The sequence below is a fragment of the Microcaecilia unicolor genome, chromosome 11 (assembly GCF_901765095.1).
Source record: "Microcaecilia unicolor chromosome 11, aMicUni1.1, whole genome shotgun sequence".
NCBI lineage: Eukaryota > Metazoa > Chordata > Amphibia > Gymnophiona > Siphonopidae > Microcaecilia > Microcaecilia unicolor.
In genome coordinates, this window is record NC_044041.1 from 153,975,816 (window position 1) to 153,991,594 (window position 15,779).

Genomic DNA, 15,779 nt, shown 5'->3' on the forward strand with positions numbered 1-15,779 from the left:
ACAATATGCCCTGTACGAAAATCTCCTTCCCAACACCACAGGAGACAACACATTGGACTATCTCCCTATGAGATGGACCAATCGCTATGCAAACGCTAGAGACACTGTAGAAATATCTGCAACTGTATAATCAGGTAGTAGCACACAGGGATACAATATAATAATGTAAAGCTTTATGAAACAATGTAATTAATAATCAATATGACTATGTAATCTATGCAAATGTATAATCAGTATATAACCAAAGAATGAATGATTGTTAGCAATATATACACATAGGTAAGAATAAGATAGAACCTGCATATTAATAGGTTGAAAAATATTGTTGTTGTAACTATGGTATGTCACTCAACTGCAGATAAGAGTAAGTCCCGAGAAGGATTGAAATAACAGAAATAGTGCCTGCATGGTAATCTCAATTCAAACAAGTTGGACTATACAGGTTTTCAATTAGACTCTCCAAATGCAATAAACCTATAGGATACCTTCTGGAATGGATGGTACCATGGTACAGTGGTGGAAATAAGTATTTGATCCCTTGCTGATTTTGTAAGTTTGCCCACTGACAAAGACATGAGCAGCCCATAATTGAAGGGTAGGTTATTGGTAACAGTGAGAGATAGCACATCACAAATTAAATCCGGAAAATCACATTGTGGAAAGTATATGAATTTATTTGCATTCTGCAGAGGGAAATAAGTATTTGATCCCCCACCAACCAGTAAGAGATCTGGCCCCTACAGACCAGGTAGATGCTCCAAATCAACTCGTTACCTGCATGACAGACAGCTGTCGGCAATGGTCACCTGTATGAAAGACACCTGTCCACAGACTCAGTGAATCAGTCAGACTCTAACCTCTACAAAATGGCCAAGAGCAAGGAGCTGTCTAAGGATGTCAGGGACAAGATCATACACCTGCACAAGGCTGGAATGGGCTACAAAACCATCAGTAAGACGCTGGGTGAGAAGGAGACAACTGTTGGTGCCATAGTAAGAAAATGGAAGAAGTACAAAATGACTGTCAATCGACAAAGATCTGGGGCTCCACGCAAAATCTCACCTCGTGGGGTATCCTTGATCATGAGGAAGGTTAGAAATCAGCCTACAACTACAAGGGGGGAACTTGTCAATGATCTCAAGGCAGCTGGGACCACTGTCACCACGAAAACCATTGGTAACACATTACGACATAACGGATTGCAATCCTGCAGTGCCCGCAAGGTCCCCCTGCTCCGGAAGGCACATGTGACGGCCCGTCTGAAGTTTGCCAGTGAACACCTGGATGATGCCGAGAGTGATTGGGAGAAGGTGCTGTGGTCAGATGAGACAAAAATTGAGCTCTTTGGCATGAACTCAACTCGCCGTGTTTGGAGGAAGAGAAATGCTGCCTATGACCCAAAGAACACCGTCCCCACTGTCAAGCATGGAGGTGGAAATGTTATGTTTTGGGGGTGTTTCTCTGCTAAGGGCACAGGACTACTTCACCGCATCAATGGGAGAATGGATGGGGCCATGTACCGTACAATTCTGAGTGACAACCTCCTTCCCTCCGCCAGGGCCTTAAAAATGGGTCGTGGCTGGGTCTTCCAGCACGACAATGACCCAAAACATACAGCCAAGGCAACAAAGGAGTGGCTCAGGAAGAAGCACATTAGGGTCATGGAGTGGCCTAGCCAGTCACCAGACCTTAATCCCATTGAAAACTTATGGAGGGAGCTGATGCTGCGAGTTGCCAAGCGACAGCCCAGAACTCTTAATGATTTAGAGATGATCTGCAAAGAGGAGTGGACCAAAATTCCTCCTGACATGTGTGCAAACCTCATCATCAACTACAGAAGACGTCTGACCGCTGTGCTTGCCAACAAGGGTTTTGCCACCAAGTATTAGGTCTTGTTTGCCAGAGGGATCAAATACTTATTTCCCTCTGCAGAATGCAAATAAATTCATATACTTTCCACAATGTGATTTTCCGGATTTAATTTGTGATGTGCTATCTCTCACTGTTACCAATAACCTACCCTTCAATTATGGGCTGCTCATGTCTTTGTCAGTGGGCAAACTTACAAAATCAGCAAGGGATCAAATACTTATTTCCACCACTGTATGTTAACCCTGGTATCACCCTATGAGATAGGGTGAAGAGGGGAATGTTAATATGTGATCTAGCTTGAGGCCTATCTACTGGAATAGTGGTGGGCCAAGCTACATAGCTTTAAACAGCTGATAAGTACTGACTAGGCCTGAAAATCAGATGATGGCCTTATAGCAGAGAGCCTGCAAGAGCAAGACTGCTTGGTGAGTCTTAATGAAACCTGGTGCAACTTTCAAATTGAGTGTAACACCTATGATGAAGAAATTAAAGACAGAAATGATAGAAGTTTGGTTCATAACATGGAGCCTGTCTTTAGAAGATGGCACCCAGATCACAAGGCGATATGAAATTAATATATCCATATTTAGATATCTTCATAAGAAAAGAAAAAAAGTTGTTTACAAAAAGGGAAATTGCACAATAACTTGCAATAGCTGAAACGGAAAGGAGAGATGGAGGCTCATTTTCAAAGCACTTAGCCTCCCAAAGTTCCATAGAAACCTATGGAACTTAGCCTCCCAAACTGCTTTGAAAATATGCCTCATGGGCACCTGACCGACAGTTGAGTATGATTCAGAGGTTATGCAAGATTAGGAAAAAAAAGTCCCTTTCCATAGACTTGTATTGAGACCAGCTCCTATAAAAGAGATGAGAATTGGACAGATTTTTGGAACTTTCCCCAACGTCTTTCCGAGGGCGAAGCTCTGTCCAATTGAGTCTCGAAGCTGTCTGATGAATGTACCAGATTGATGTCTTAATTTTGGGTAAGAATAAATACCTTATTTCGGTAAACTATCTCTGTCTTTATTTCTATTTATTCTATACCTGTCATTTGTTCTACAAAATACTCCATACACAAGTAAGATTCCACACTGAATTAATCAGGGGTGATTTCTAATAGCATATATGTGGGAACACAAATGGCCAAAGATTCATTTAGACCCAAAAGGACAGAAAGCTGTGGTCATGGGAATTAGACTTGAACTGCGCCTTCTGATGCCTCCCCAACAGCGATACCCATGGGAAGGGGTCTCACAAGAATTCAGGGAGGCGGTTAGAAAGATATTCGAAGACCAAACCCTCTATACACCTCCATGTGGAAGGATCCCACGGGGGTCTATAGAGGGGTAGGGAAAACAGAAATTAGCACACATACACACATAGCCTGAGAATAATGCCATTAGGCTTACTCCACATTTTTTTCCATCGTGTACCTTCCCACCCAGCTGCAACTTCTCTGTGACCGAATGCCTAGTTCTTAGTGACTGGTATGTATTTTCTTTTCTTTGTTGTAAGTTCTACTGTGAAACCTAGTGACTAAACCATATAGCTTTTTTAATGGTTGCTATGTTCAAGGACTCCTAGTGACTGAATTGTGTCGTTTTCTACTAGCTGTTATGTGTATGACCCATTGTGATGTAGAAGCACAGCAATTTTTGACAACTTGGGATAACAGCAGCCTATTGGCGAACTATAAAATTCATGCTTTGTGATCTGTTGGCAGTGACATCTAATGGTTGAATATGTCATACACTTGGTATAATTTTATTATTCTTTTTCAACCAGACTGTTTGGGTACCACTCAGTTCAAACCATTCAACCATTTTTGCCTCCAGGTCAGAGACAGATACAAACATACATACACAAAAAGGTTGTAAAGAATGCCATCAGCCATGCTTCACATGCTTTTCCCCTTGTTTAGACTATAGACGCAAAATACAACCCCCATTTAAAAAATAATCAAGTCTGTACTGACAGGAGTCACAATTACCCTTATTTCTGTTTATCCAAAGCAAAAACTCTTTTAGATGGACTTGATAAAGGTAGCAGAGCTCTCAAAAGCAAGTCCAATAAAAAGCCATTAGCTACAATGTGTTTGACCTTTTATTTAAAAGAAAAACATTTAAACACATGTGTGTGGGGAACAGGCCCTCTGTTAATCATATGCCAAAGAAATCAGAGACAATTACTGCAATGTTTTATTCTTTTATAATAAAAGATACAAGATAAAAGTCCTACAAAAATACATGCTGCATTTCAGACAATTTTAAAATGGACACTGCTTACAAAAAAAGCAGCTTGGGAGGGGATGCAGAAAGTGGGACTCAAGGAAAAGCCATCTAGTGGTGAGAGCTGAAAATGTGCACATTTTTGTCCATTCCTGTCCACTGCACAATGGTAGAACCTTACCATCACTTAACCTCACTGTGCTCAAATGCAAAGCTAGTAAGAGGACAATATAACCATATACCATATCTTGTGCAGTGCTATTTAACTGATAATGACGGTAACTGCACTTTGTCACTCCTGGATATCAACCTGGTGTCTCACCCGAATAATTTTCTGCTGTGATCACATTATGGGGCTCAAGATGGCCTGGACTTGCTGAAGATTTTGCTGAACACCGCTACGATTTTATCCCAAAGATGAACTTAGAATTCCAAACACTTCTGGTCAATGAAGCATTTTAGTAACATCAAATCAGAGACTTTTCAGGATTGCTTGGGTTCCTCCGATTGCCAACTTGTCTACTTTATGTGCTTCTCCCTTGCTACAGGTTATTTCAAATGTAGTTTTGAATCCGTAAAGGAAAAAGGCAGCAGATGAAAACTGGACTTTTCTAACCATGACATTTCCAGTTACTACCAGCTGAAAAAAATATTATCTAGTTCTCTCAATATAACATGGGATCAAAATCAGTACCAGCACCAGCCAGTTCAATAATTGCACAGCTCCATCACTTCCAAGCTCCAGTCGTGTGCATATAGATGTCGTCTGGCAAGGCATGAAGTCCACAAACCTGCCTGCGTATCTGTGTGTGAACACACTCCACCCCTATCTGACAGGGGCCTGGGGTGGGAAGAGTTTAGAGCATCAATCCTACTCTTCCACATATGTATATAGTCCAAGATCCTGGATCTGGCATGGTGAGGATTCCTGCATGAAAGCTTACACGGGACTTCGCTGTGCTCGAACCCTGGGAAACAGCTAAAAGAGCAAGAGGTATATATTAGGAAACAATATGGGACTTAGAAAGCTTTTTCTGGTGAACCACTGGTACTACAGGTCTCTGGACTGTTTCCTCTTCATAATTAGATCAATATTTAAAAATCATTTATTTAATCTGCAGTGGCACCAACCGCATAAAGTTGTATTTATTTATTTTTAATCTGTAGCACTTATATATGGATAACCCTGGCTGTTTAACAACTGCTAAATGGATAAAATTATCTGCTTAAAATAGGGCATGGTTTGGGGAACGCTAGAAGGGCATTCATTCAGCAATGAAATTCAGTCATTGGGGATAAAACACATAAGCTAAACAGGTAAGTTATCAATTTATAAAGTTATCTGTGGATTTTCAGTGAGCCAACTTATGGGTTTCAGCTTGCTGAAAATTTGCATAACAGACAGATACCTGTTTAAAGTGTTGAGATCAGTTTTCAGCACAGTATTTTTTCCATTTGAGATTAAATTTGTCTTTTTATTCTCTAATTTTCTTAAAACAAACATCTGAGTCTGCAGCACTTAACTTAACTGCAATATACCAAAACCATACATATCTTGCTCTTAGCATCTGGAGCAATCATAAATCTATCCTTTTTATATAAACACACATATACACCCTTGAAATAAGCCAAGATTTAATGTGACCTCAACAATTTCTAATACCTCTAGTGCCTAAACAATTGCTAACTGATTCCAATTCAGTTAATACCTCCTGAACACTGACAGAGGGAATTTCTACTCTAACACCCTCTTAGGAGATATATCTTTCCTTCAGCTTTGAAACCACATTTAGGGAAGGGACCTATGTGAATTCCAAAACCTATGCACAACATCAACTTTACATAATTTGGAATCCAATAGAAAGTATCACAGCCTACAAAGTAGTAAATTTAAAACAAATCAAAGAAAATATTCCTTGACTCAATTTGTAATTAAACTAGAGTATGGTAAAAGCAGTTAGCTTAGTGGGGTTTAAAAAAAGGTTTGTCTAACTTCCTAAAAGAAAAGTCCATAAGACATTAGCAAGATGGATTTGGGGGAAAATCCACTGTTTATTTCTAGGATAAGCAACATAAAATGTATTGTACTGTACTTGTAATCTGGATTGGCCACTGTTGGAAGTAGGATGCTGGGCTTGATGGACCTTCAGTCTGTCCCAGTATAAAAACGCTTATGGTCTTATGTTCTTATTACATAGCAACAATCCCTGGCTGGCCTCAGATCATAGGCCCTTTCTAGTTATTTATTAAAATTCCTTTCATACCCATTCAATTACTGCACATAGGAAACAGAATAAAAAACTCAAGGTGTGTTCTTTTGGTAGCACGTTTCCAGACTATTAGCCGACACCATCTGTTGAAAACTGTCTGGCTCTCCATCAGCAAACAGGAGTTCTTGATCCTCTGACACTGCACTATTGCCAAACTGTTGTAAAGATGTTACCTACCCCAAAGTAGTTCTTGGGCACATAGCCCTCCTGTCCATATAGTGATGCCCACCACCATTCTGTCTCCTCCTGGTCATCATGGCGTAGGATGGTGACAGGGTCACTCTCATGAAAAGACAGCTCATCACTGAATTCGGCACTGTAACTCCACAGTGCATACACCACCCCATTGTTTACTAGGCCCATGCTCTGTTCCACTTCTGCAGCAAGAGGAGAGAATGCCAGGGAAAGGAATAGGGTTAAGTAGTTGCATTACAGGGTGAAGAGCACTGGCAGGTGTCTTGGAAAGGGTTGTGCTATTAAAGGCAGAGGACCCAACAACCTTGGCTATCTGGTTACTGTCCCAGAGTCCCCTGCAGCTGAGGAGTTTCAGTTAATGTTCTCTAGGCTAGGGCTAGAAGACATAACCCCCTGGTTATTAAGAACAATCAAGGGTCTTTGGTTATTCTCCCAAGACACTCAAGCATGCAAGACCAGAACCTAGCCCTGCTTAGTCTCTGAAGAGCCACAGCACTTGGAAGCATTAAGAGAACCAGAACTGAACTTGTTTTCCTCAAGCATTAGTTTTTGCGACTGTGAAAAAAACAGAAGCCCCTCCCCCATTACCTGCTAGGTAGGAGTAGCACTCTTTGTACCCTTCCCGGTATGGATCACATTTCTCAATGGCTGTGGTCCCATCACTAAAGGTTGTGGCATAAATGGCAGCTCCATGTTTCACCAGGGAGACACAGATGCTAGTGTCATTGCATGAGGCAGCACAGTGCAGCGGGGTCCTAGCAAGGACAACAAGAAGGAGGAATGCTTAAGAACAATTCTTTGAACTGCAGCGCCGTGGGAAGTCTCAGCAGCCATTTCGCAATGGAACCAACACAGGCAGGCGCAAGTCTCAGCAGCCATTTGGACTGGAGAAGTGCATGCGGCAGGAATGAGTGGGGTCCATTCCTGCCCCTGAAGAGGCCACTAGACCACCAGGGCTTCACTAAGGTAGACTCAGGGAGGGTCTACAGGTGTTGGTCGGGGAGGCACAGGACAGCGATCACAGGAGGGAGGAGGTTATGTTTCAGCCGAAAATGTATAAGGATTTTCAGTCAAAATTTGAACCTGTATATCAGATCGGTTTTGGTGCCAAATCCAAAATTTGGTCAGCCTCTAATTTCTAACAATCTGTTATGGTAAAGAGAGGCTCTTACAAAGAAACAAATAATTTATTGAATAACTGAGGCAGAATCAGATCACATTTGTTAGGTCACATTTGGGGGTATGCTGAGGGGTTTACTATATTCTAAAAAAAGACATGAGGTCATCTCTGGGACAGAGGGGATAACCTCCTAGAAATGATTAGGCAAGCATAAGATGAAACCCTTTGGAAAAGTATACTATACACACCAGCCATGGCTGTCAGGGGCATTCACATTGACCCCAATATTGATCAGGAAATCCACAATGTCATAGTTGGCCCCACAGATGGCATTGTGCAGGGCTGTGATACCCTCATCATTTGCCAGGCTAGGATCACTCATCTGAATGGGGAGAAAAGAAAAAAAAAATCAAAACCAGTCAAAAGAAGTGAACATGGAGTGCAAGACACACAGCTCCATGTGAAAACCTTGCTGTAATCATAGTTTTTTGTATCCACCAATGGAATCTCATCTGAAGACTGCCATCAATCTCATCTTCACCATCACTTTACAAATCACAAGACCCATTGTTTTTTTTTTCCCAGAGTCTCATCTCCACACTCTCTTTTTAATGTTGTTACATCATAGTGCTCCCTACAGGACACGGAAGGTCTTTTGCTATCACTAGCCAATCTGTAGGCTACTCTAGCACCATCATAATGCAGGACTGTGCTGTGTTGCAAGCACAGATCAGGGATTCATTATCGCTTACCTCATTCACAGCTTGCTGCACTACATCCAGCTCCCCAGTCAGAGCAGCATCCAGCAGTAGCACCAGCGGGTTCAGTCGTGCCCGGCGGCTGTTGCCTTTCCGGGGGGATGAGACTTTCTTCAGCACAGAGCGCTTCTCCTGCAAGCATACAATGGGCAAGGCAGTCAGTGATAGCAAGACACAAATCATTTTGGATTTATTTCTGTGGTTATATAAGTTACACTGCGTTTCATTTAGTTATTTGATATACCACCCCTCCACTAGATATATCAAAAGATAGAAACCACAGTAATAACTAACCTAAAAAAGAAAAGAGAAACAGAAAGGATGGAAAGCAAGGGTACATTTTTTCCATTCTGTGCAGAGACAGTTACAGAACTGACATTCTGGATGCAATTTCTAATGCCATCACTTTCATTGCCCCCTCACACAACCCTCAGCATAGTACTATCATCTCCCTGTGCCTCAGTTCTGAACTCTAGCTCTTAACTGTGCACCTGTATTTTTACTTGCTTTAAAAACCTGGTTATTCACATGTAGTGTATTTGAGGGTTCGGAAGATTTCTCTACACCTAGGGTAAGTGGGTAGGCAAACTCTACAATGTTTGGCTTTTTATATTGCTAAATACTGAATGAAATGAGAAGGGGGAGGGTGTGAAAGTTTGATCTTTTCTTATTTTTGGTGTATGTGGCATGTGTGTTTTAAAGCAAATTGCGTTCTGTCAGTTTTATCCCAGAGTCACTGGATAACAAATGATATTACAGTTTCCACCCTCTCACTACTGAAGGTTTTAATTTAGCCTAGGCATCATAAATGTGCTTCCAGGGCTCTGCCCACCCCACAGTTGGCCATGTATACATCTCTGAAGTCCTATGATTGCAAAGTACTTTAGAGCACAATTTAGATGGAAAAAAAAAAAGTGTTTCATGATCACAAATCCAAATTATTAGCCAAGACCAGTATGTTATGAATAGTGAGTTTCTCCTCATCACAACCGACTTAATATTCTACACTTCTGGAGTCAGAAAAGAGCGCAACATCTCCATGATTGCTTCAATACGGGTCTCCTCCCACACTGTTACTTCCCTGGGAGGGCTCAACCCAGAGGTGAAGCTTGGGGGGAGGGGGTGAAAGAGGAGTGGTCACAACCCCAAACAGATTTTGAATGAAATAGTGCCTATGTGGGTTGTCCCTTCAGCCTCACACTGGCACCTATTTTACAAAAGGTGCTCCCCCTGATGACAAAACCTGGTTAGCATTCTAACTGGTTATAAATTTGCATTTTACATTGATGAAACTGCTATAATTATTGGGAATATTTAGATTTACTAAAGGAAAGTTATAATCTAGTGGAAATTGATTGTTGAATCAACTGAAATTTGTTTGATCAGACCGTATCATTTCTGGTCACACCTAGATAACTTTTTTTTGATACAGCACTTGGCTGACTCACTTTTAGGCATAGGAGCCAACTTTTCAAAATTATTAGGGGTGCTCAGCCCAATGGAAATAACTCCTCCCTGGATACATACAAGAAATGTTCTCAATATAGGGGGTGCTCAGTCCAATGGAAATAACCCCTCCCTGGATACATACAAGGAATTTTCTCAATATTGGGGGTGCTCAAGCACCCACGGAGCCGGCTCCTATGCTTTCAGGTAATCACTGCATAGCAGGAGGTGGGTTTGGCTCTGAATAGGGAGACACAGACCACTTTGTTTGTAGCATTCCATGTGCTGGACCTGAACCAAAATACTGCTAAGTGATTTCTGATTATTTTAGTCTAATTTCTCAACTTTTTGGCTATAGTTTTAGCTACCTGATATATCTATTCTCTTGAATTACTTATTGCTTAATTAATATGTCCTGTGAATCTGTATTGTGGTGCACTTCTCTGTCTTCTAACCCTGCCCCCCTCCCAAAATGACAAAAACAACAAAAACCCCCTTTCCTTTCCGGTCTAGCTCTGATAGTAGAGAGGATAGGCTTTTCTAACTGCTTCTTGTCCTGTAGCATTCAATGCTTATCCCATGGGCTCTGCATGCGTCTCCACTGTTGGATGCGCATCGATCTAGAGATATTTTGGACACATTCCCCTTCCCTCCTGGTTTCCCTACTCCTTCCGTCAATTCCTACTCTACCCCATTATCTCTTGTAGATTTTCCTGCTGTATTAGCTTCATTTTACTGCATTGGCGTTTGCCTCTGTGGTGCGCTGTAAGCCACATTGAGCCTGACACTGTTTGGAAACTGTGGGGTACAAATGAGATAATAAATAAATAAACTTTGTGGACAGTTTCTGCCAGTCATAGGCAAAAAAACCTAGTCTCCTAACTGGTTATAATTTGCATTTTACATTAATTTTACTCCTCAGTCATACACGGGCAATCTTGCAGACTGTTAACCCTATCATAGTACACCTGTTCATACCCATTTCAACCAATCAGAATGACTTTTATTCTCTGTAATAATTGTGGTGCTTTAGTTTCAAGGCAAATCATCTGGAGACTTAAGGCTTGTCCTACTTGTCTTCAGCTTGCTAGTTTAAAACAGGAGCTCAGTAAACTAAAGCAGAAGGCTTGATCCAAGATGGCCAACGGATAGGACGCTGAGATCACAGCTCCCCAAACAAAGTTTAAAACATTTTCCCGTTTAAATTTGTTCCTGATAAATCTTACCCTCTACGTTTGTGGAATGCCGAAGAGAAAGGGGAAAGCGAGGAAACCTCTTCCTCCCAAGGTGGAAACACCTTCTCTTCGCCAAACATCCATCTCGGCGTTCTTGGCTTCCACTCCGACGGGCGCTTCCCGCTGCCGGTGCTGGGGAGAGCGCCGTCCTGGAAAGTGATTTCTCATTCAGCCCAGCTGGCCCTTTGACTCCTCCGTTCCTGCAGCTGACCGGAGTATTAGTGCTGGAGGTAAACCCTAAGTCTCAGAAGGAGAGGCAGACTCCGGAAAAGTCCATTGAGGCGTGGGAGAAAATGGAGGAAGCCAAGCGTTCTCAGGCAACAGAGGCAGACCCAACGCAAGATTTTACCGCGTTACAAGCTGAAACAACCTTACTGTTGGCAGGGACACAGCCCCTGATAAGACCGGCCGAAATTTTCTTAATTTTCTCAACTCTCCATCCATTTTCACTTGTTTAGCAGAAATAGTTTCTAGTTCAGTTTTCATAGATTTTACTTGTGTTGCATTATTCAGGGATACAGAAATGAAAGATAAACAGACCTTATGGAGGTTTTCCAGCGCAGTCCATGATGGAGGGAGCGACGCTGGATCTGGTGCTCACAAATTGGGACAATGTGGTAAAATGTCCAAGTGGGTGCCCACCTGGGCAGCAGTGACCATCAAAGAGTTTGGTTTGATATAACAGCTGAAGTGGAGGGCAGCCACTCAAAAACTCAAAGTCCTGGATTTTAAGAATGCTGACTTTAGTAAAATGGGGAAATACCCGAGAAAGGAGCTGATGGGCTGGAAGGACATACAAGAAGTGGAAGGGCAGTGGTCCAGGCTGAAAGAAGCTATAAATATAGCCACAAACCTTTATGTAAGGAGAGTAAATAAAAGCAAGAGAAAAAGGAAACCAATATGGTTCTCCAAGCAAGTGGCTGGGAAAATAAAGGCTAAAGAGTTGGTGTTCATGAAATACAGAAAAACTCAAGAAGAGGAACACCGGATTAAACTGAAAGAAGCCAAAAGAGAGATATGCCTGGCGAAAGCGCAAGCAGAAGAACAAATGGCTAGAAATGTAAGGAGGGGTGACAAAAATTTCTTCAGGAGGAAGACTAAAAATGGAATTTGAGACTGAAAGATGCTGTGAACCACTATGTAGATGATGATGATGATGAAAAAGCAATTTTGCTAAACAAATACTTTTGTTCTGTTTTCACTGAAGAAAATCCTGGAAAAGGACCACGATTGACTGGCAAAAGTACAAATGAGAATGGAGCAGATATAGCACTGTTCACAGAAGAGAGTGTGTATGAACAACTTGAAAATCTAAAGGTGGACAAAACCATGGGACCAGATAGGATCCACCCCAGGATATTGAGGGAGCTCAGAGATGTTCTGGTGGGTCCTCTTAAAGATTTGTTTAATAAATCCTTGGAGACGGGTGAGCTTCCATAGGATTGGAGAAGAGTGGATGTGGTCCCTCTTTACAAAAGTGGTGATAGGGAAGAAGCTGGAAACTACAGGCCGGTAAACCTCACTTCAGTTATCGGAAAAGTAATGGAAGCGATGCTGAAGGAAAGGATAGTGAATTTCCTGGAAGCCAATAAGTTGCAAGATCCAAGACAACATGGTTTTTCCAAAGGTAAATCATGCCAAACGACTCTCATTGAATTATTTGGCTGGGTGACCAGAGAATTGAATCAAGGACATACTATAGATGTAATCTATTTAGATTTCAGCAAAGCTTTTCACACGGTTCCCCACAGGAGACTCTCAAATAATCTTGACAGGCTGAAGATAGGATCCAGCATGGCGAACTGGATTAGGAACTGGTTGACGGACAGATGCCAGAGGGTGGTGGTTAATGGAATTCACTCAGATGAGGGAGAAGTGAGTAGTGGAGTGCCTCAGGGATCAGTGCTGGGGCCGATTCTGTTCAATATATTTGTGAGTGACATTGCCAAAGGGTCAGAAGGTAAAGTTTGCCTTTTTGTGGATGATACCAAGATTTGTAACAGAGTGGACACCCCAGACAGAGTGGAAAACATGAAAAAGGATCTGCAGAAGCTATAAGAATGGTCTAATGTTTGGCAATTAAAATTCAATGCAAAGAAATGCACTTAGGGAGTAGAACTCCATGGGAGACATATGTGTTAGGTGGTGAAAGTTTGATATGTACAGACAGGGAGAGGGATCTTGGGGTGATAGTATCTGAGTATCTGAAGACGACAAAACAGTGAAACAAGGCGGTGGCCGTAGCTAGAAGGTTGCTAGGCTGTATAGAGGGAGGTGTGACCAGCAGAAGAAAGGAGGTGTTGATGCCCTGGTATAAGTCGTTGGTGAAGCCCTACCTGGAGTATTGTGTTCAGTTTTGGAGGCCGTATCTTGCTGAGGATGTAAAAAGAATTGAAGCGGTGCAAAGAAAAGCTACGAGGATGGTATGGGATTTGCGTTACAAGACGTATGAGGAGAGACTTGCGGACCTGAACATGTATACCCTGGAGGAAAGGAGAAACGGGTGATATGATACAGACATTCAAATATTTGAAAGGTATTAATCCGCAAACAAACCTCTTCCGGAGACAGAAAGGCGGTAGAACTAGAGGACATGAAACGAGGTTGAAGGGGGGTAGACTTAAGAAAAATGTCAGGAAGTATTTTTTCAAGGAGAGAGTTGTGGATACTTGGAATGCCCTCCCGCGGGAGGTGGTGGAGATGAAAACGGAAATGGAAAGTGTTGGGAGACAGAAACCCTATGGAATATAATAGTTTGGACAGGTGAAGCAATAGCCTTGAAACAAAATTTGCTATGCCTATTTTTAAAGTTTGAAGTTATTAGATTGGAGATTGGGAACTGTCCCATATACAACATAAAGGAATCCTGTTCAGAAGGAATGGATCCTCAGCTTAGTTGAGATTGGGTGGCAGCACTGGTGGTTGGGAGGCGGGGATAGTGGTTGGGAGGCAGGGCTAGTGGTGGGCAGACTTCTATGGTCTGTGCCCTGAAAAAGCAAAGATACTTACCTGTAGCAGGTATTCTCCGAGGACAGCTGGCTGATTGTTCTCATACTTGGGTTGACGTCCACATCGGCCCAGGATTGGAAGTTTTGCTAGCAAAAATCTTAAGAATCTTCTGGCACGCAAGCGGCGCACACTGCGAGTGCGCGGACCGGTTTCCCGCCTGTCGCGTGAGTAAGGACCTTAGTGTAGTCCAAAAGCAAGAGGAGAACAATGAACAACTCCAAAGGGGAGGCGGTTGGGTTTGTGAGAACAATCAGCCTGCTGTCCTCGGAGAATACCTGCTACAGGTAAGTATCTTCACTTTCTCCGAGGACAAGCAGGCTGCTTGTTCTCACACTTGGGGTATCCCTAGCTGCCAGGCTCACTCAAAACAATGAACATTGGTCAATTGGGCCTCGCAACTGCGAGGTCATAACAGAGACTGACCTGAAAAGAAACACAACTAAGTGAGAGTGCAGCATGGAACAGAACAAAAATGGGCCTAGGAGGGTGGAGTTGGATTCTAAACCCCGAACAGATTATGCAGCACCGACTGCCCAAACAGACTGTTGCATCGGGCATCCTGCTGAAGGCAGTAGTGAGATGTGAATGTGTGGACTTATGACCACGTTGCAGCCTTGAAAATCTCAATAGAAGCTGACTTCAAGTGAGCCACTGATGCAGCCATGGCTCTTGACATTATGAGCTGTGACATGGCCCTCTAGAGTTAGCCCAGCTTGGGCATAAGTAAATGATATGCAATCCGCTAGCCAATTAGAGATTGTGCGTTTTCCGATGGCGACTCCCCTCCTGTTGGGATCAAAAGAAACAAACTGGGCGGACTGTCTATAGGGCTTTGTCCACTCCACGTAAAAGGCCAATGCTCTCTTATAGTCCAAGGTGTGCAACTTGTCTTCACCAGGGCGGGTATGTGGATGGGGAAAAAATGTTGGCAAGACAACTGACTGGTTCAGATGGAACTCTGACACCACCTTCGGCAAGAACTTAGGGTGAGTATGGAGGACTACTCTGTTATGATGGCTCTGTTATGGCCTAGTGGTTAGGGTGGTGGACTTTGGTCCTGGGGAACTGAGAAACTGAGATCGATTCCCACTTCAGGCACAGGCAGCTCCTTGTGACTCTGGGCAAGTCACTTAACCCTCCATTGCCCCATGTAAGCTGCATTGAGCCTGCCATGAGTGGGAAAGTGCGGGGTACAAATGTAACAAAATAAAATTATAACAAAATTATGATGAAACTTGATATAAGGTGCATGCACTACCAGGGCTTGGTGCTCACTGACTCTACGAGCTGAAGTAACAGCCACCAAGAAAATGGCCTTCCAGGTCAAGTACTTCAGATGGCAGGAATTCAGTGGCTCAAAAGGAGCTTTCATCAGCTGGGTGAGAACGACGTTGAGATCCCATGACACTGGTGGAGGTTTGACAGGGGGCTTTGACAAAAGCACACCTCTCATGAAGCGAACAACTAAAGGCTGTCCAGAGATGGTAAGCACTAATTGCACTAAGGTAAACCCTTACGGAGTTGGTCTTGAGACTAGATTCTGATAAGTGTAGAAGGTATTCAAGCAGGATCTGTGTAGGATAAGAAAAAGGATCTAGGGCCTTGCTGTCACACCAGACGGCAAACCTCCTCCATTTAAAAGA

At 42.8% G+C, this 15,779-nt stretch overlaps 1 protein-coding gene across 2 annotated transcripts in view; it reads right to left on the minus strand.

Moving 5' to 3' along the window:
• Window positions 1-3,965: 3,965 nt before the first annotated feature.
• Window positions 3,966-15,779, minus strand: part of PPP1R13L (protein phosphatase 1 regulatory subunit 13 like) — a 127,245-nt gene continuing 115,431 nt past the window's right edge. For both annotated transcript variants that reach the window (XM_030217971.1, XM_030217972.1), the window contains exons 9-13: window positions 8,441-8,578; window positions 7,937-8,070; window positions 7,157-7,323; window positions 6,551-6,750; window positions 3,966-5,082 (exon numbers count right to left, since the gene is read on the minus strand). In XM_030217971.1, the coding sequence (XP_030073831.1) occupies window positions 5,044-5,082; window positions 6,551-6,750; window positions 7,157-7,323; window positions 7,937-8,070; window positions 8,441-8,578 (678 nt within the window). In that variant the 3' untranslated portion in view covers window positions 3,966-5,043. The remainder of the gene's footprint in view (window positions 5,083-6,550; window positions 6,751-7,156; window positions 7,324-7,936; window positions 8,071-8,440; window positions 8,579-15,779) is intronic.